General features: G+C 43.9%; 1 protein-coding gene across 8 annotated transcripts in view; it reads right to left on the bottom strand.

Annotated features, from left to right (window-relative positions):
* LOC141954668 (lethal(3)malignant brain tumor-like protein 3) overlaps nt 1-20,899 on the bottom strand; it is a 51,974-nt gene that overhangs the window by 6,226 nt on the left and 24,849 nt on the right. For all 8 annotated transcript variants that reach the window (XM_074894388.1, XM_074894394.1, XM_074894391.1 and 5 more), the window contains 11 exons: nt 20,125-20,276; nt 18,463-18,539; nt 16,944-17,029; nt 13,046-13,156; nt 11,729-11,843; nt 11,518-11,617; nt 10,495-10,674; nt 9,000-9,131; nt 8,541-8,602; nt 5,985-6,151; nt 1,360-1,422 (listed from right to left, as the gene is read on the bottom strand). In XM_074894388.1, coding sequence (XP_074750489.1) covers nt 1,360-1,422; nt 5,985-6,151; nt 8,541-8,602; nt 9,000-9,131; nt 10,495-10,674; nt 11,518-11,617; nt 11,729-11,843; nt 13,046-13,156; nt 16,944-17,029; nt 18,463-18,539; nt 20,125-20,276 — 1,245 coding nt within the window. The remainder of the gene's footprint in view (nt 1-1,359; nt 1,423-5,984; nt 6,152-8,540; nt 8,603-8,999; nt 9,132-10,494; nt 10,675-11,517; nt 11,618-11,728; nt 11,844-13,045; nt 13,157-16,943; nt 17,030-18,462; nt 18,540-20,124; nt 20,277-20,899) is intronic.

Below are 20,899 nucleotides of genomic sequence, written 5' to 3'. Positions count from 1 at the left end.
TGACAATTTAGTTTGAGCATAAACCTGAAAAACAACCCAAGACCCTCTCATTTGGCATAAGGAATCATGCTTTGAGGCTGCAGAAAGTATGGTATTAAAATAGAACACGGCTATGCTGCTCTCTGAACCAGAAAACAGCCACTGTGTTCGGGACCCATTTAAATTATGGCTAGAAGAAATAAAATACATCGTGAATGGTTGGATTCATTAGAAGATTTGCTAGTTACATCTCACCTACCAAACTCTGACCTCGGAATACATCTTCACTAGAAATTAGGATGCACCTTTTACACTCAGCTACACTGAAAAATTGGTTCATTTGAATAAATTTCATTAAACAGTGGTGCACTGTTACATTGTGAATAGTGCTTTTTGCAAGCCTCTGTTTCTTTTGCTTTTTGTTTTGTGTGTGTGCATGTTTTTTAAAATAAGGGAAAACAAAATGCAGATACGTAAATCCCATAAAATGCACCACAGCCTGATTCATCCTGAAAGGAAGCCAGCTCTGGGGAGCAGTCATCTATTAAAAACCTGCCCTTTACAGCTGCTACAATGTGCAGTGCTTTTCCTGGGTACAGAGGGTGCGCTCAGCGCCGCACAGAATAGAGGAGGTCCAGCCCCTTCCCTCCTGTAGAGCTGTGATGACAGAAGGGGAGGTACGTCCGTGCAAATTAATCAGGGGCTCATAAAGAACCCACAAGTCCTACCTGCAGTGTAACTGGAAGCCGAAGCACTCGACAAAGTGTCTATGATCTGTGCAAAGAAGGGTGCTAAAAACCAGGACAGCCACATCCTGCGCCTGCTGAGGTTTCTCAGAAGCCACGGTGGATGTAGCACCAACAGGGAACAGAGTCCAGCCCGGCACACGGCAGCGGTGACAGGATATCGTGCAGGAGATGCTCTGATTTCCCAACCACCGCTTGGTCAAGGAAAGGTTCCCCTCCTGTGCTCACCTCAGCCCACGGGGGAAGCCAGCGCTTGATTCCTAGGAAACCCCACGACTGCCAGCCTCACCAAGAGAAGCAGGCATATGTGCTCGTTAGAGGGAGCAGATGAGATCTTCATTGCAACAGGACATCTTTATAACGATGCCAATCCCACTCCACAATAGTCCAAGACAGGATGTTAAGCATAAGCTCAGTGATTGGAACTGCAGGGGAAATTTAGAGCAGCAGAATGCAATTAGCCATGCTGGAATTCAGCTCGATGCTGAAGCTGCCTCCTAAATGCCACGGGCTCTCTCATGACAAGTGTGAGTGTGTCTGTGCTCTCTGCACTGCAACTCCAGAGTAACCACGTACAAAACTGCCACCAGGCCCGCCAGCGGCACGGCGCAGGATTTGGGTAGACTTGACTTACCTCTTCCCTGAAAACAGAGGCTTGTTCTTTGCAACCGGGTAAACGCTGGATAAAGCTTACCACCTGGAATTACATGGGAGAAAAGAGAAACATGGACAATTAAAATGGGGTATCACCAAGCAAAAAGGTCTTATTTCTGTATGAGAGTTCTATATGCAAGAATTTTAGAAACTTTAATACTTACAACTCTCCCATTAATGAAGGGTATATACGAAAAATATTACTGGGTTGTTGCTGCAACACCCCTGCAAAGTGTATTCTGGTTACCTATAATCCTTTCTGCACTGCCTTTTGACCATTTCTGTAAAAGTCCAGTTTCTCCACTGCTCAAAAGGATTTATATAAAATATCAACAATACTTTTACAGATTAAAAGCCATATATGGCTGTATGAATTTAAACCCATCCACAACTTCACTTTCTTTATGGCATTGTTGGAAAGTAAAATTAAAAAGAAAGAAGGATTTAGACAGCTGTCCATGATGACATGCCTTTTAGAGACAAGACAAACCAACCGAATGAGTACTGCTGGATAGCCAACATACAGAAGGCAGAACTGCTGGGAGGGAAAGGAGTTTTGGTTTTATTTAATCTGTGGTGGGTGCACAGGATCCATGGAACCAACAGGATTAAACGAGTAGAAGTTAATTTTACATTTCACATTAGGGAAAACCTTTCTAAGCAGGAAATCTGTTAACATTTGGAATAATCTCCCTGGAGACAGGCAAGTGGCCCTTGGATTACATTATATAACACTAAGTAGCACAAGGAGCAGTCCTGAATGCAGTGGAAGATGACTTAATACGTATTGTCTTCTCCAGCTGTAGCTTCACTGGTTCACAGAAGATTTGTATATTGAGGCATAATCAGATCAAACATCTCATGCTAATTGGATGCTCCCTTGCAGAACAGCTCTGTTTCATGAGGCATATTCATTTGAGTTATTACAGATGTGACATTTCTTCCATGAACACAAACAGACAAACTGTTAGGAGGGGTCACTGTCAAATACAAGCTTCCCTTTAACTCAGGATTGTCAGACTCTCTCCTAAATCGTGTCACTGCATCTCCAGCTGATCCCACCACTTGACTAATATTCATTCCCTTCCCCCAGTTCCAACCGTGCAGGAAGGGAGCTGTCAGCGTGCCCTCTGGTTCTGCTTTACCCCGGCAGAAGCCAAGTTTTGGTGACCAGCTCTGAGTCCTGTTGTTTCTGTTATGTAATCTGAAAGCAGAGCATCCCTCTCATGTTTCACCCTTATCTTCTGCTAGTAGGGACGGCTCCATTTTAAAGGGAACCCCTAAAATCCACACCTCCATTGGGCAGTGACTCCAAATTTTCTTCTGTAGAAGTGAAAACTCTTATGATAAACAAGTAACACTACTTTCCTTTTGATTCCTCTTCCCTCTTTATAATTAAAACACATAATTATAAGTGAAAATCCTTCTGCAGGGTCTGGTACCTTTTGGAACTGAAGAGACAGTTGGGCCCCTCAGGGCAAGCCAGTAAGTGCCCTTCAGTGTCTGTGGTATCCAGAGGCTGCTAGAAATCTCCGGGGAATGATCTGAGCTTGCCTTGCTCCTGTGTCCTTCCCTGCACAACTGCTGCTGGCTATTGTCACCAACACTGAGTGACGGGCCTTTGATCTGTCCTAGAAGTGTTTGTACGGACACTGCAAACACTCTGCGCCACAGGAGCGGCCTTTTAAACAAACAGGAGTCCTGGGGTTTACCAGAAATGGAGAAAAGAAAGGGAAGGAGGGTGCAAGAGGAGAATACAGGAGAGAAAGTCCCCAGGATGTGAGCCAGACCCTGGGTTTCACTGAGCCATGGGTGACCTGCCTGGCCAGCACTGCTGGGGGAGGAGAGCCCTCACACTGAGATGCAGCAGTTGAAGGACAAGGGATGCTCTGGAGCACAAGGCCAAAACACAGGAACACCATGGGCTAGAGGAGGCCAACACAGCCCCACGATGATGGCAGTGAAGCCCTGAACCAAGGGAAAGGGTGAGGCCGGAGGGCTCCAGATGAGGGTGGGGAGGCGTCGGGCAGGTTAGGAGCACAGTGGGATCAGGCAGAGCAGGGCTCTTCCTTTGAGGAGGTGAACGCCTGCCTGCCCTTCCTGCCAGTAACAACTCCAGAGCTGTCTGTGGAAGTGCCTTATGCTACGACTGCATATCAGTGAAGGGAAGGGGGCTGAAAAAGACTTTATGTAATTCTGAGAACACCTTAGAAACTCCATGCAACCCATATGGAAGGTGCTGATGCAATCCCAGATGTGTGATATACTGGAATCAGCCCAGTATTGCTCTACCCTTTTGGTAGAGTGAGAAGGAGGCCTCACGCAGCACCCCTTTGATACTGAGCTACAGCAGAACGGGCAACGCCTCGTGAGACTGTGTGGAGAGGAGCTGGGTTTAACTGGGATTTAGGAACGCACAAACAATCAGCACAAGGACAGTCCCCCCACAAGGTATTAGCATCTGACGTAGGATTAACTAATGAACAATACAATTCTAGCACGTACCAATGTTTTTTGTGATTCAATATCCCTCACTGGCTGTGCTCTGAAAACATGACAGGAAGCTTTCAATAAATAACAAAGCTGCATTAAAGTAACTACTCTTGTTGACTGTTCAGTGTTACCAAGAGTTTCTTAGCTTGAGGGCCCCTAAATACTGCTGCTGCTGCTCTGCAATTTCATCTGTTCTCAACCAACAGAGAATTAAAGCAACATTTTTTTCCTTAATGTGGGTTTTATAAAATAAAAACAGTTCTTCAGTCTGAAACCAAAGGACAATTTTACACCCCCACTGGTCTTGTTTCAGATCAGCAGAATGGCCTCCTTTGTGCAGCAGAGTTCAAAGCACAACCCAAAGGCAAATGTTTGCCCTGTAGGAAGATGTTAGGAGCCCAAATGCCGACAGATCAAATCTGCTTTGGACTCACTAAAACACAGAAAGTCCTGCTGCTTTCAACTTCCAGACGTGCGGCTACATTTCACTGCACATGCTGATCCTGCAAGTGCTCATACAGAGGCCAAATTGATTCCAATGGGAATTGGTGATGAATGTCATTTGCAAAACCAGATCCACTTCACTGAAATTCAAGACAAAACCTGTAATGACTTTAGCCAGTCCACTGTGGTGCTGCAGCTGATCTTTTTAATGTGCCATTCACACTCCTACTGGCAGCTGAAACTCCATCAGTTGTTTCAGGCTGCAGCACACAGCACAGTTCAGCGTGTTCTGGGTTTTGAATCGCTATAGCCAGTGCCCTGCAGTCATGCCCCATGGTCCCTGCTTACATTCACCCGTTATCAAACTAATATCCTAGTTGAATTTACCCAGAAGTTCCTTTAAAAGTCAACTGCAAAGGACAAATTTTATTTGGCTTCTATCCTGACTCTCTTCTTCCATAAACTAGCATCCATGTTTTATCCAAAAGAAAGAGATTCTGATTTTCATGTCAGAGGATTAACAGCTTCTGCCTTTATTGATTTTCTAAAAGACCTTTTGGAAAAATCATTGGAAGCTTTCTCAAAAGAAGGATACAAACAGCAAATCTTTCAGAGAGATTTTTTTTCTTCCTTGCTATGAATTTAATTCAAACACATTTTCATTACCAAAAAAAACCCCACCACCAAAAAAAGGACCAAGTTTCAAAACAACACTACTAATTGCTCAATCCCCTTCGCAATTGCTGTGGTTCCTGTCTGCTGTGATACCACAATCCCACCAGATTCCGAGCAGTTCTCCAGCATGAACAGCAAAGCCAGGATTGGATTTATCTGATGTAAGAGGCTCTTAGGGAAAACGCACTTCCTAAAAGTCTCTGACGATCCTCTATGCATCATGAAGAACAGCACCTTTGTCCTGCTTTGCAGATTACCTACACCCTTGCAAGCACAACATTGCAGCACATTTCTCTTGGATCAAATGGCCTGCGATTAAGTGCCAGGATCCAAATTGTCACCACTGCCCAAGTGGAGATACAAACATTATTTATGCCCAAGGCATCGATGCAAACCCAGCTACTCAGCACACAAAAGATACCAGCTTCTTCACATGTCACCTAATTACAGGAGACATCCCAAGAGCTAGGACTGCAGGGACATATCCCCAGCTGCACAGCTACCTCTGTCAGAAATCAGGTCAGGCTGTGGGCAGTTTTGTTCCAGGGGAATCAGGCAGGGAGATGCAGGACGAGTGGGCATGCACAGAGCAGTTTGGAATTATCTGCAATGTAAAAGTGAATCTGCAGCAAAGTCACAGGAGAGGGGGAGGGAGATCAGAGAGAAACGGAATCTACTGTCAGAAACATGTTTCAGGCCTGAGGACTAAAAGATCAAGAGGTAAATAAACAGACAAACAAACAAAGGGAGGGAATCCTATTCAGGGAAATAAGCCGTGGACACCAGAGGGTTAATAGGGATCCTTCCCCTCCCTTACAGAGGGACTTGGGTATAACTTGTAGCTGAGTCAGCTACAGCATATGCAAAGCAAACAGAAGAGCATTGCCTAGGAAAGGAAAGAAAATAAAGATGTCTTCCAATCAGCACTCCAGAAGAGGAGGGCTCTGGCAGTCCCACACCCCAAGAGAGCAGAACAGGGAACAGGTAACTCACCTCTTCCACAGTCCATTTGGCCACATGTTTGGCCGTGAGGCCCGAGACCTCTGGCAAGAGCTTGCAGTGCTTCTCCCAGCAGAGATGGAGGCGGTGTGTCGGGTTAGAGGCCAGTGAAGGCATGAAGATGGACTGGTGAAGGGCCTGCTGGAGATTCAAATCAGGGTCTGGAAAAGGAAACGAGACAAGTCAGAGTGAGGCTTCAAGTAGGAGCAATTACAACAAAGCAGGAGCAAGGGTCACGCTCTGGAGGGAAAAACAAGGCAGGGTGAGCCAGGCACGGCTACTGCATGGCACACTGAGCTTTCAGGGCGTTCTTCCCACCCTCCCGAGGAGAAAGAAAAAAAAAAAAGAAAGATAAGATTGCCAGGCTGGAGGCTTTATCGTTAGCTTCTTCCCTGGAAAATGATGTCATGCTGCTAACAGAGATGTTTGCAGCATTTTATTGACAAGGTGGAGGAGTTCTGGTAACAGCATCTTCGGCTGGAAACTAATGGCATTGTTCCAGCTCACAGCTGTAGCCAGCCTGCGAAGAGCACTACGCGTGCCAGCTGATGGCCTGGGCTCGCCGCCTCCCCAGGAGACTCCCAGGGCAGGCGTGTGGCACGTTACCTCCAGACATCAACTCCCTCCTCATGTGTCAAGTGATGGAAGCTTTAAAAATCAAGGCAAAAAAAAAGAAGAAATCACCCCTCCCTAATGAGATCACTCGAGTAGTGCAGAGTCATGGTCCTACAGGGACTTGCCTGGTTATACAACAGGAAGCGAAGCAGAGGATGGAAACAAGATGGGAAACATTCCTCTGGTTTACAGCGGTTATCGTGTGCTGTCCCCTTGCCCCCCGCCCTGCCCGGCGGTGCGCAGGGTGTGCAGCCTGCCCGGCGCCATCCTGTGGCAACCGTACAAAATTCCCATTTTTTTCCTGCTTTCCGAAAGGTTCGGCGTGCCCAGCGCCGGTGTGGCTGCCATGCGCCTCTGCTGGGTTTGCTCAGCGTTAGTACGCACGGTTGTTAGTAGGCTGGGGTGTAAGGATCTGTGGGGTGCGCCAGTCGCTACACGTAAAGCACTAAGGAAAATAGTATAAAGAATAAGCAAACTTCCATGATTTGCCTGCTCCTCACAGCCGAGGTGAAAGCAGTGCTGGAGGTAAAGCCTGATCCAGTGAAAGGTCACTCCCCTGTCCCCAGCTGTGTCACCTTACCTCATCTCCACCTCCCTAAAGGATGTGGCACAGCATCAAATACAGGTCTTTATTGCTAATAATGAGACCAAAGAGGGAGGATTTAAAAAAAATAAAGCCTTAGTAAGAACTGCTCAGTTCAGGAGCTGATGCTCCGGGTGACAACGGGGCACAGGACACTGTTCCCAGGAGGGCTGTCACCTCCTCCCCTGCCTCCCCCACCTCCCTGGTGACGGGGCAGCACCTGGCCTTGCCCCCACCTCCCTGCTGCAGGAGGTGCCCAAGGTTTTACATAGTGCCACGTCCCTGCTGCATGGGCACTGCTTCTATCACAGACTGTTTCCTTTCCTTCACTAAGCCCAAATCGCTGGGGGTAAGCGTCCAAACCATGACTTAAACAAATGACTTGGCCTTTGAGAAAGAAGCAGCATTCTAATAGTTAAAATGTAAATGGGATGAAAGCTCTGGGTAATCGTGAAATTACAGGTCAGTGGATTATTGCAGAATTTCCCCCCACTGATTTCCATCATTCTGTTTAAGGTGAATGCGAAGGGAAAGCAGACAGCTTTCCCTGCCAGCTGCAACTGCAGCTCATAGCTGGCAGACTTCTCCAGCTCTGACTGCAGAAGTCAGCACTAGGTAAAAATCAGTATTAAAAAAAAAAAAAAGAAAAGCTAGCCACCTGTCCCAGTTTGTGCCTGCTTAGCTATTTTTGACTGAAGACTTATTACTATGTTAAATCTTCCTAAAAGCCTGGTCAGCTCCGTTCTCTGAAATGGCTTTTTATAGTAAATCTGAAAGTTAAGCATATGGTTTGCTAAAGTGATATCAGAAAGCTTCTCTTAAAACTTAACCTGTCATGTACCAGAAAAAAAAGGCATTGTTTTTTCATTTAGTTTTTAGTTTTCTTTTTCATCCTTAGGAGAACCTTAAAAAAGCCACCACCCAAAATGATTCAGATTATGTTTCTGAATACCCAGGGGGTTCTTACAGAACTTAGCCAGGTTTTGAGCAAGTCTCCCTTGACACCTCTGCTGGTTCTGTCAGCAGAATGGTCACCAACTGGGGAACAAAACCCCCTTGTCACTTCATAAGAGAATGCAGTGGCACAAGGGATGGTGCAAGCTTGTCTTCTCAGCTAATAAATATGAGGTTTTCACTCTACAAAGTATTAAACCTTTCACTTCTAAGTAATTTTACTCTTCCTTCTCATTTTAAAGGAGGAAAGACTACCATTATCATCACCTCCAGCGTGTGCCTTCTCTCAACTGTGGAATCAAAGACTAAAAAGCTGTGGAGTTTTAAATGCTCCTTGTGACTGTGGTATATTGCACATATATGCACACACACAGACAAAGAAATAAAATTTAACCAACCTTTCCCAATGCTTTCCTGTTTCACCAGCTGGAACTTTATATAGGCATGCGAGCACCCAAGCCTGAAAGCATCAATTACAAAACATTTCAAAAGATATACAAATTGATATAATTTCTTCTCTATCCAGAGATCAATGGGACTTTTAGGAACCAAAAACTTTTCCCTCTTGAAATAAGCAATAGCACTGCTCTGTCCCTGACCTCTCTCTCTCTCTCCAAGGTAAGGACTGTGCTATTAAATTAATGGCTAGAACTCAGATGTGAGTTTATTGCAGGAAAGAGAGGGCCCAAAATAATGGGAGGAAGATTTACCATGTCATTCTAAACCCCTATGCTGCAAATCTCTGATCAGATTGGGCTGTTCTAAATTATGATTTACATCTGTATTTCAGATATAGCAGCAGCATCAAGAAACACAACTGTTAATGCATGAAAATACGTCACAAAAATCTTATTTACTTTTTCGGTTTGGCTTTGATGTCTTCACAGGAATCCTCTTCTACCCAGTCTCTCTCTTGATTGTTTTCAGACTGTTCCGACAGACTGTGAACACTGCTTTGACACCACTTTTCACTGTCTTGTGCAGATTTTCTGGAAAGACAGATAAATGACAGTAGCTAAGCTGACATCCTCTGTTCCCTTTTCCCGCAGGAGAGCAAAGCTGGCTGTTCCTTGCAAATGAGAGCAACAACTACCACCTAGTGGCAGAAGCCTTCCTCTCCCCCCCCCATCATCACTGGGGCACAGTACAAAGTGCTTTTTTACTCTTCAGCACGGACTGAGAGAGATTATGTGAAATAAATCAGCCCCTGTGGATTGAGGCTCTGATCCCAGCAGCTACAAGAAACCCACTGAAGCATGTGTTATGGTGAAATCAAGAGATTTAAGATTTCTGATTCTTGATACCTCTGGAAAATATTTAAGAGTCTCCACGACTGAATTTGGTGCATAAACTGAGCCACATAGTTGCTCAGGGAAGGACAAGCAGTAAGGTGTTATCAGATATGCATACTGAATTCAGACCTCCCACTATCAGGAAATGAAATACTTAGATGACTAGAAATATATTACAATTTTAGAATGCCATTTATTCTGGGAGAATCTCACAGCTCCTGAGAGAGCTTTACGGAAACAGTGCCATTGATATGCAATCAATTCTGGTGTTAAAATCAGGGAATGGAGACGCCTGCACACTTCTGGGATGGGAGGAGGCAAACTTTGGCCATGTATGCTGGGGAGGGGAGAGAAATATTCCTTTTTTCTGGCTAAATGTATCTTGAAAATGTTATAAATTAAGCAAATAAATGAACTTTAAAATGTACATAAACCTTCATATACAACAAAGTATTGCTGGAGTTTGCCCTGGTGAGAATGGATTCGTACAGACCAAAGGTAACAATAATAATCAGGTCTGTCCCACAACACAAAATTTTAACTGGCTCCTGCAGTCCAAGAACTAACACAGTTTGCTTCAATGCTACTCAATTCCAAGATTTTCATCTAAGAAAATAAAATATCTGAAGGAGCTCAACTTGTTTGCCAAGTGATACACATACAGTCATTATGCCTACCAGTGTAATGCAGCCGACTCTGGGGTGGATTGCAGTTACAGTTTAATAGTGCAAAATAACCTTGCTTGACAGTTTTAGGACAGGAAACGAAGGAAAAGAATATATTTTAAATTGAAACAGCAAGGAAAAATTTATGGAGACAGAATGCAATTTCCTTTGTTGGAATGTGACCAGAGCAGCAGGATTAAGGAATCAAGAAACCTATTAAGGCATATGAGGGTATAAAAGTGCACTGCTCTGTGTTAAGAGTGTCTGGGGCACGGGTCAATATTACAGACAGATGAACTCAATGCTCTGCTGCTTCTCTGCCAATTCCTGTGTTTTTCAACTTTGTAAAATGGTTTTGCTCCCCGGTACTTGCCCAAGAAAAGGGTTCAGCTCACCTGGATTGTGGAGAGTCTTCCTGAGAAGACCCTTCTGCTCCCAACAGAAATGGGAGAGGAGTCTCCAGTCTCTTGGCTTTCTGCATGCTATTGCTAGGGGAAGGTCTCTCCCCACTCAGGCGGTCCTGTAACAAGTTTTCTCTGTTGAGGTTCACATCAGAATATGGGCAGCCAACTAACCTGTGTTAAAGAAAAACAGAAAAAAAAACAGACAGACAGAGAGAGAGATGCATGTTTTTAAGTCATACAGTCTTACCAACCTCAGGCAGACATATCCATCAACAAACCCAGAAAAAGTGAGGCCAGAAACACTCAGGGAGATGTTATTACCCAGTTTTAGGTGCAGGAAATCAGGGGACTACAGGGCAGAATTTAAAACCAAAGTCATGTTTCTGAAGAGTCACCTCAGAGAACAAGAAGAGCTCTTCCTCTGTAACCTGCTTGTCTGAAGAATATTCCACAGAACAAGAGAGTCCTGCAACTTTCACTCTGAAAAATTCAAAGCCCTTTACCACATTATATACTACTAGATCTTCAGAGCTCCAATCTGAGATTGTTTTCTTGCTCTTTAAATGGTTTAATCGAGAAAAACCTTCCTTTCCCAAGAGCAGGTAAGAAATCAAAAGGCAGAGCACAGAACATGAGCTAGCTCTCCTCACTCCTATACTTTAATAATCTACCCATACTCTCCCCCTCTTTAACTGCCTCCTTGCATGCTGTTCTTGCGTGTATTATTTTACCAAAAAAAAATCCCTCAGTAATGCTGGAATGTAGAAATTGGGAGTGAATTAATCTATGTTGGATTGCATTGCAGTTGTAATGATTATACTGGTATAAACAGTATTTATGATGAAACAGCACATTTTGACACAAGAGGGAGCTGCAATTGCAGTTATAACTACCCAGAATAAACACCCTGAGATGATTTCAGTGCAGCGCAGGTGCTTGTTGCTGCATTATTATTATGGACAGCAGTCAGACTCACGCAGGCAGAACCCTTATAAGAAGATCTCATATACATACGTATAATGTGTTCCATATCGTGGTCCCCTGACGTGACCGACACCGTGGCAGCCTGGAGTAGGACACGCTTGTCCCACTGTTCCCACTCGATCAACAGCACCTGGTAATAAGAAAGAAAAAGTTAAACAGATTTGTAAAACACTCCCTGCGTCAGAGCAGACTGCACTTAGGAATATTATTCAACGTAACAATATGATATCATCTACTTTACCTAGAGGAACTTGCAAAGCATGTCCAGTTTTTGCACACCAGCCTACTGGATGAACATCAGGGCTGTCTGCATCCACCCAGAAATCGTAATTACAGTCCCAACCATCAAAATGTATCTAAAAGAAGCACACAGTCTCAGTGAGAGATACAGTTAAGGACATGACTCAGCTTTTATTTTAACTTCCCCCTTTGTTTCACCTTGCTCAGCTTGGGGCTGATTCATTCAATCTTTCAGTCAAGCACAATCGTCCTTTGTGCTCAGTGTAACTATTTGTTTTCCCGACCCCTGCATCTACGTTTTACAGAACAACCAGGTTCTGGTGACACAGTCAAATCCCAGGGTCTGCAAGAAAGCACAGACCATGGGGTGCTCCAGCACACGCTATACTCAAAGACTAAATCTTTGTAAACACAATTGCTTATTCAATTAGTTTTTGTTTTCTGAGGATCCCAAAACACCATCAAAGCCAACAAGTTCGGTGAGTTCTGCAGTGAACAGAGAATTTTCTGCTGGATGAAGAGACTAGCAATAGTTAGCTCAGATCCAGGTCAGGTTAACAGAGACTAAGGATCACTGCAGTTTAAAGGCTACTGGGTTGTCTCTGCTGCAAAGTCTCAACAAATGTATGAACTAAGTACCATGCTACTATATATTAGCAAAACTTGACTTTTGCTTGCAAACACGGTGATGAGGATGAGAATCAAATGGCTAACGGGGAGTGAACTCCACTCCTGCCCACATAATCATCCTTCGGGAAGGAGACCTGTGACCCAGGAGCCTCCACCAGTGCAGCCTCCACTTCAGCCGGCTCATACTTAATTTCTCAGAAGCCAAAGCACAACAGATTTTTCTGGCAATATATTTATGTGAAAAGAATTAGTTAAAATCCATTTATGTAACAAATTCATACTGGAGCATGAAGCCGCTTCCCACATGTACCAGGGTTTAACTGGCTTTGGGTTTTCCTTTTAAGTATGCTAGGAAAAAAAATTGTCAGGTAGCTTCCCACCAGCAGAACATTAATGCTGCCTTCACTTGCACAGATCACACAGAAACCGCTAAGAGATGGAAAATCATGCTGTCAAATGTTATTTCAAAACAGTTACATTAAAACAGTAACTAACAATACCAGGCAATTCCATCAGATTTCAATAGGACAAAACAACAGAAATCATTTCCAGTTGGGCAGGCCTGTACTCTAGATCCTCTGCTAGGCGTTTGTTTGCTGCTCCTCATAACAAATGGGTATTTTTTTTTGTACTGCAAATCACTATATTCCTCAGCCCAAGGGCTCTGCACTTTGAAGCAAGGTCATACCTTAATGCGATGGTCGTCTTTGTCAACTATTGTTGCCACTCTTATCAAGATGGGATTTCTTCTGTCCACAGCCTCTAACTTCATATTAACTTGGAATCCGTGAGCAGGACGCTGTAAGAGAGGATTGTAAGCAGAATGCTAAAAACTCTGGGCATTCAGAGCTAGTCGCCTGCTCTGAATAAAATGCGCTGAAGTTTTCCTCTCCTACTCATACGCCTTTGCAGCTTTTGCCCCTGATCTCACAGGGACCAAAGTTTCAGCAGACTGCTTCAGAGGTTAAAATCAGAGTTTCCTAGAGGATTAAGCTGTCTGTTTGCCAGCAGCCCAAAACTACTTGAGAGGAAGTCTGAGCTTTCTCAGTGCAGAGGAGCATTTCACAGCCAGGGCAAGAGGCATGTCCCTACCAGAAAAAAGGCCAGATACTACCACAAACTCCACTGACATACAGACTCCACAGTCTGACAGCAAAACTCCCAAACGCAGCAGAGGGATGATCTCACATCTGACAAGGACAGTGGCCAGTTCACCCCTGTCTTACACCTGAAACACACCACCACGTGACGTCTCTCTTCACTACACTGCACGTGACATCCTTCTTGGCATCTGGCTATTACAGTTACCTTCACTAAGCAGGTTACCACCTACTTCTTATGACAACAACTGCATCTGCTTGTTAGCGATAACTGCTGAGAACTGTGGTGCTGGGACTCGAGAGCAGCTCCAGCTGCCGGAGCCTCCCATCTACATTTGCTGATTTACTCTTTCTCTCAAACCTCAGCGGTCAAACTACTTTGTAAAAACTCCAGAATGTCCTTTGACCTGATGTGTGCCCTTTGCAGCACCCACAGATGTACACCTCTAAGTAACAGACAGCGTTTACCAATTTTTCCATTTATCTTTAAATAACTGACTACAAGTTCCTCCTCTGACCTCCTCAGCTGGGGGTTATGGAGCACCGGATACTCATTCAAAACACATTCTTCTTCACTTCTGCACACAAAGGTCAGGATTTTAGCAAGAGATGATAAATTGTGTCTTTGAACAAGATCAGGTTAATGAAAAGATGATTATAATCACTCTTCCCTCACGATCTTCCTTACCCCTTTTACTGCCAGTAGCCGGGGGCAGGGAAGGAGGTCCACTTCTGAGCTAAGGGGATTACAGACTCCAAACCTCAAGTTTCTCTTTGGTCTTTTCACCAGGACACAGACATTTATCCACAGGCTTTCAACCACATGACACACCGGAAGCCAGACAATCTAAACTGCTTTTAGTTTTAAGAGCATCTTATTGAACCAGCCAACCTTGTCTGTCTTCCTTGAGGAAGGAGCCTGAGTGCTTGAGAACAAAATGCTGCCCAGAAGATGAGCAGGGCTATTTGTTTAAGTCTTGCTGAAGGGTTGCTGCCTTTCTGGCAATAGCTTATGAATGTTTTTGAATTGACAGCCCAAGACAATGGGCTGAAATAGTGATGCTGACAACCAAGCTGTCTCCTCCTGTGTTTTTGGGTGGAGGAGAAGGCAGAAATCCAGACACAAGATCTGCTATTTGTGCTGATGATCAGTGTCTCCAGACTATGTAAGAGAGCTCTTGAAAACTGTTAAAAACTAATTCAGTGAGAAATGCCTGTTCTGGCTCTCAACCCATATTTTTATGTACTGATTTCCTGTAATTGCTAGCTGGAATAATAATAATAATAAAAAGAATCAATAACTGTGCCATGTATTTCACTTCAGACCAACCAAGTCAGAAAAATAACGAGGTTTGATCTTGAAAGAGTTCTATTAACTGCTGATATATCAAATGCCGTATTTTTTCTGTCTCATTTTTGAAACACAGTCTTGGATGCTAATTTATATTCTGGAGTTTCATGAGAGCCAGAATTGGCCCTTCTGCTATTCTCTCAAAGCCAGACACCTGAAGGAACAGGAAAATGGCTGCAGAGATGTATGTAAAACGGGAAAAGAGGCAGACAAGGCAGCTGCATTCCCCCTTGGGAAGACACTTCACTTCCAAAGAATCCAAAAAAGGGAGTATTGAAAAGTACTGAAAAGGCTCCCTGTTATCTCCAGGTGACATTTCTCAACACATTTTATACTCTGAAAACCTGAGGAAAGAATGCCATAATGACAGATTACTGAGGACTTCAGACTGGGAGTTTTAAGTAGGTCGTACTTCACTGTTTCTTTTTGTATCATGAAGAGTTTCATTATCTTTCAAAAATATTTGTCTCTACAAAACTACTTCTATTGTTCCTCTATTGTGTAGAAGACCAATTGCTGCATTCTTTTGCTCTTGTACTCTGAAGGTTCCCATTTTCCAGCACTGCTGGGATTTTATGAGCACAGCTCAGAAAAAGCTGAGCTTACCCTGGGAGCAACAAATGTGTCCTACTGACAAGCTTCACTCATTACCCTGCACACTGGCTCCGAAGTGCTTCACATGCTGCGCTGCATGATCGAAGATGCTGTCTGCCCAACTCCGGAAAACCTTAATCCAAGGGATGTTTTGGAGTTCAACTCTGCTGCAGATAACTCCAGCTGTGGCCTTACAGTTCTCTAAAGAGGCAAAACCAGCCTCTTCCTATTCCCTGACACCCACCTTGCAACCTACAACAACTTCAAATGGACACCTGCTGAAATCTAGCAATTATCAAACTTGTCTGGCTGGATTTTTACCTCCCTTATCTAAGGCCTCCCTGATTGCTTTTCCTCCTCAGTCCCAAAGAGCTTACCAACAAAATATAAGCGAGGGCAGCAGGTATTAACCTGCAACGTTAAATTCATCGGAAAGAATCAAGACAAGTGTCAGAATGGCACAAAAAAGTTTTTAAACATATTGCAGAGTTTAGCAAGGTGAGCCGCCAGTGTGGAAGCTGCTAAGGGAAAAAAAGCAACTCGAAAGTATGGGGTTTTTTTAATGAAGTTATTTTAAAGGTTTCTGTTTTGTTCCTGCTCACAGTGAGCTTCCAGATAAATGCACTGAACTTCAGTGTAAGAAACAAAAGCTCATCATGCTCTCAAGGTTGAGAGAATCACCTTCAGATTTAGTCTGCAGGATGATCTTACTCCATCTAAGAGTCTGGCAGAGCTGCTCTATCATCTGTTAGCACGCTTATTTCTGTGGAGGGCACAGGGCACTGGGTCCTCCCTAGAACTACTAAGATCTATATTAGAACATATAAGTCCTTGATAGGAACTTCTCACTCTACCTTAATTTCAGCCTCACCAACCAGGGGAAGGTGCAAGTATTTTCACTGCAAGGTGAAGATACTTTAGAGAAGTTTTTAAAACTTCATATGGAGGAACCTAATGGAGGAAGTGCACGCTTCTCATTCCCCCTCAAACACGCCCCTACCCCCACCCCTTCCTCCCTTCCCCACCAAACGTCTGCAGGCCACTGACACCCACTTCTGAGCCCCATGAAGGGGGAGTCTGGAAAGTCTCTTCAACCAGCATCAGCCCTGCTCAGATGTCAACTGGGACATCCCCTTTGCCCACACAGTCAGACCTCGAGCAGAAGACCAGCTCTTTCCCTTCTCCGTGCCCTCTCTGAGGCAAGACACTGCCCTTCACATATTCCTCTGAAAGCTACAATTATCTGTGTGAACTGAAGGCTCTTCCCTTAAATCTGCTAATGGAGCAAGTGAAGATGTTTAGTCAAAAATCCTTTACAAGACAGCTTTTCGGGGTATTTTTTTTTAAAATATCTTGCAGTCTGCTCTGTGTTTTGTTTTAGCAGCAGTGAGAGATGATCTTAAACTCAAAGAAAAAAACCCAGTTTCACCCTCTTGGCACAGACATGAACCACCATCAAATAAAGCATCCAGCAAGAAAGGGCAGACAACAGCAGTTTCCCCCACCCGCCTGATCTAGGACAATCAAAGAGATCCACCAACCAGTTTGAATGCTCTTGCTGGGGCTGCCTGGGAATTAGTTTCTTCCAAGTATTTCACCCATGAGAAGGCTTTGGAAGCCTTGTAGCCTGAAAAAACAGAGAATTAACATCTAAGTAAGAAAAACCCACATTTATTGCTACAAACAGCAAAGCAGCTATGCAACACAGCTATTATGTTAATTTAGCACTTACAATGGATGGTGCTGGAAAGTGGTCTGTTTATTCATACACACCACTTACAGCACACGCAGCAGCAGTGCAAGTTTCCCCGGCTTCTACACAGGGCTTTAACCCTGACCTGAAAAACCTGAAGAGTTCATTTCTGTACAGCCTAATCAATGCTTATTGTCTAGAGAAAGCTGCCAATTAAGATCTAGACAGGGGATTCTATGATGTGCAATGGCATCGCTAAATTAATTTCCTATTTTATTAACTATTCTATGTGTGAGTGCCTGCAAGACTGTAGAAACTTCTCGTCTCCTGCTACCTACTCACCCATAGCCGAGTAAAACTAGCGGCCTGGAGATAAAAGGCTCTATCATTGTTACCATAATCTCAGACATCTACATGGGTGTGCTACTCTAACAACAATAAGATGCCTCTCCCTGGCTGGCTACATTTAAGAAACTGCTCTACTTTTTTTCCCTTCCTATTTCAGTATTTTTTAGCCTCAGTATTATTTCCTTTTGGCAGGAGGCTGCAATAACTAAACACATAGGACAGTCTGCAAATTGCTGCATGTAAATCTCTCAGCAGAGAAATAACAATTGACTGCAGATTCTGCTGGGGGAACACGCAATTGTGCTATGAGTACAGGAACTGCACACCACAGCCTTGTTGCACGTTCCAGGAGCAGGAACTGATGTGGTGTTGCTGAAGAGTAAGTGTTTACAACTCCTTCTGCATCTGCAGTGAAGGCACAGAGGGATCCAATGCAGAGGGATCTCGCAGTGCCACACACTTTACTAAACTTGGTATGCGATAATTACAGAAATTCTTGCTCCAGGGCTGTCAATCTAGCAAACAGCAGACATAGTTTTTTTGTATTTGTTATTTTTAAGGTGAATGAGCACTTCCAAGGCCTGAAAACAACACTGATTTTCCTGTACATTCTGTCCTTTTTCATTTGCCAACATTCTCTTCATTTACTGAATTCCAGTGCAGCAGAAAGAGATGTGGCTTCAATTACTCCTTCGTTCCCAGAAATTCCATCTTATCTATGAAGTCATGATACTGATCCCTCTTTCTTCCAGCTCACCTTAAAGGAAACGCTGGAAATACTTCAAAGTTCTTTCCCTTCTGAAATCAAATTCAATTACAGATTACCAAACCTCGTTCCATTTTTTGAAAGAGCTATGAAACAAAATAAAATGGAGTGGCAAAAAATACGAATAATAACTCAGTCAGTAGAGAAAAGAGAACTGAATGGAACCTGTAACTTGCAAATACATAATTATGTGGAAGATAAAGCTTGCCGGTTTTTTGACTGAGGCAGGAAATAAGTCTAACTTTCAACATACCAGGTGGTGTTGTCAGTGGGGTTCCAGTTTCTTGGCAGTAGCCAACAGGACGAATATACGGGCTGCTAGCTTCACACCTGAATCAAAGAGGGAAAGTTGGCACCAGTCAATTTTAAAGCAAAAAGAAAAACAGAATTTCAAATGCTGTCTGATATGCCTTTGCTGGGTTAGCAGATGCTTTCAGTGGGTGTGATCATGGTGTAAAAGACAAGCATTACCTCGTTAGAATTTATAACGCCAAGTTTTCAAGGCATTCAAGCTGCTCCAAAGATAGGGAAACAGAGAGAAGAATGTCTGGTGCTTCAAAAAAAAAAAACCAACAACAAAAAGCCATGACCCATGGACCGCCCCAACCACAGTTCAGTCTGGACACAGATCATCCAAGCAAAAATGCAAAGGAAGCAAAGAAACAAAAACCAAATCCTCGTCCCTAACTGAAACACCACTAGCATGGAAGAAGGGGAAATTATTTTTAAGGTCTTTGCCAAGAACTGCACGTTATCCATTCATTCTAGCTGAAACCTAGTGGTAGTTTGCCTAGTTCCCAATTTCACTGCATGTTTAGGTGTTCTGAGTGCCTGAAGGAGGTGATGGACCAATCTCAGACAGCCCCTTTTGTCACATCTGCTCCGAGGAAGGGTCCAAAGTAGTCTTTCAGATCTAGGAAAAAACCTGTGTGTTTTCAGCCAAGCTCTACTTTGCAGCTTTGTTTTCTTGTGTCTCCCATTAAAATTTTCAAATTTCAAAGAAAAACATGGCATGAAAACAAAGTTTCATGGACTAAAATGGTAAAGGAATGAGATCTAAAGTCCTACAAAGGGAAACACCGGTGTTACGAAATTCTGCAAGAAAAGAGCAACTTGCCACCAAACAGGTGCGTATTCTGAGAAAAAAAACAAACAAAGGGAGCTGGGGAAGAGAACACAGAATGCTGATCAAATCAGTGCTATTTTGATAAGCATGTGCCTCATGTTGCTTTCACAGACAAATTCAAAGAAAGTTGCTCCATTCATGTAGGTTGGAAAACTCGGACCAAAGAGGGAAAACGTTTCCCTGATTAATATTCCATGTGGCCCCAGCATGAGGGCACGGGATCAAGATTCTCAGATGCAGAACAACTGCAGTGCAGGTCAGGACTTAAAAGCCTAAATGCTGGCAATTGTTTTTATTTTCAAAGGGCCTTAGCCAAACTCTGCTGAAGCAAATGGAAAGGATTTTTACTGACTTCAGAACTGCCTGCTTCCAAATGTGAGTTTGCAGAGAGACATGCCAACACCCACTACTAGTCCTGGAGGAGAGGATGTTACTAATTCCAGGGGTGTCACTAGCAGAGCTTACTCCTCCTTCAGCTCTGCCAGAGGAATGGGTAACATGAGCATTCCCTGACCTGGCCCAAGTCAGCCAGCTGCATTACCTCAAACACTTCTTACCTCCAATGCTTCACAGGCTCACCCCACTGGTTTTGCACTGAGCCAAGCAGGGGAAGCTACTGGGCAACTGGCACTTTCTAAAAACCCAAAGTAATTATTCAGATGCTTGAAAACTGATTTAAGATCCCAACTTTAGTGACTACATTTAAAATATTAGATATTACCCTTAGTGGAAGAGTGAAATAAACCACAGACTACTTGCAGATATACATTAGAAATGGAATCACTTTACCAGTAGTCATAACTTTCATCCCAGTTATCAAAATGAATTAGCAGGCGGTTATCCACCATGTCTGTGATGGTTGCAACACACATCAGCGACGGATTCTTCTTATCCACTGCCTCTAGTTTCATTCCCAGACGAAAACCAGAAGGTGTGACAGGCTGAGGAACAGGACATCAGGAAAGGGAAATCAGCCATGTTCTAGGTCAGGCCATTTAAATTCACCTTACAAACTCATTTGTTGCAGGTTGTAACCCCCAAAACCCAAGAACCAAAACACACTATAGTTACTAGAATGAGGTCTACAGACAAGATTTCTATGAGGTCTGGCAATGATTGTTACTATTTCTAAAAAAGAGCCGATGTAGCTTAAATAACAGGATCTCCAGGTACACAACACTACAGATGCAAAGGCTAAGATGCACACGCCTTGCAGTGATGAGTATTGGCTGAGGACAAGCGTGAGCATTGCAGGTCCTGCCTTATTAGTGGAAAAGTTAGAGAGTCTTCAAGGAAAACAGGTGACTCGGTTGGAGGCAGAGCAGAGCCGCGCAGTGGGGCCCTGATCCTACTGAGGTCAACACTCTGTCCATCTACAGCATCAAATCTGCCAGAGCGTGGACTTTGTGTCATCTGAGTGACACAAAATGGGAGTGACTGTTACACAGGAACTGAGGGTAACAACCAAAGAGAAAGCAACAGTGCATGAAGGATGAAAAATGCTCAAGATCCACAGCCTCATAATGAATCCCATGGCACACATGAGTATGCTGCTGGAAACCAG

The sequence above is a fragment of the Strix uralensis genome, chromosome 25 (assembly GCF_047716275.1).
Source record: "Strix uralensis isolate ZFMK-TIS-50842 chromosome 25, bStrUra1, whole genome shotgun sequence".
NCBI classification, from domain to species: Eukaryota; Metazoa; Chordata; class Aves; order Strigiformes; family Strigidae; genus Strix; species Strix uralensis.
This window is presented reverse-complemented; position numbering and strand designations above follow the sequence as displayed.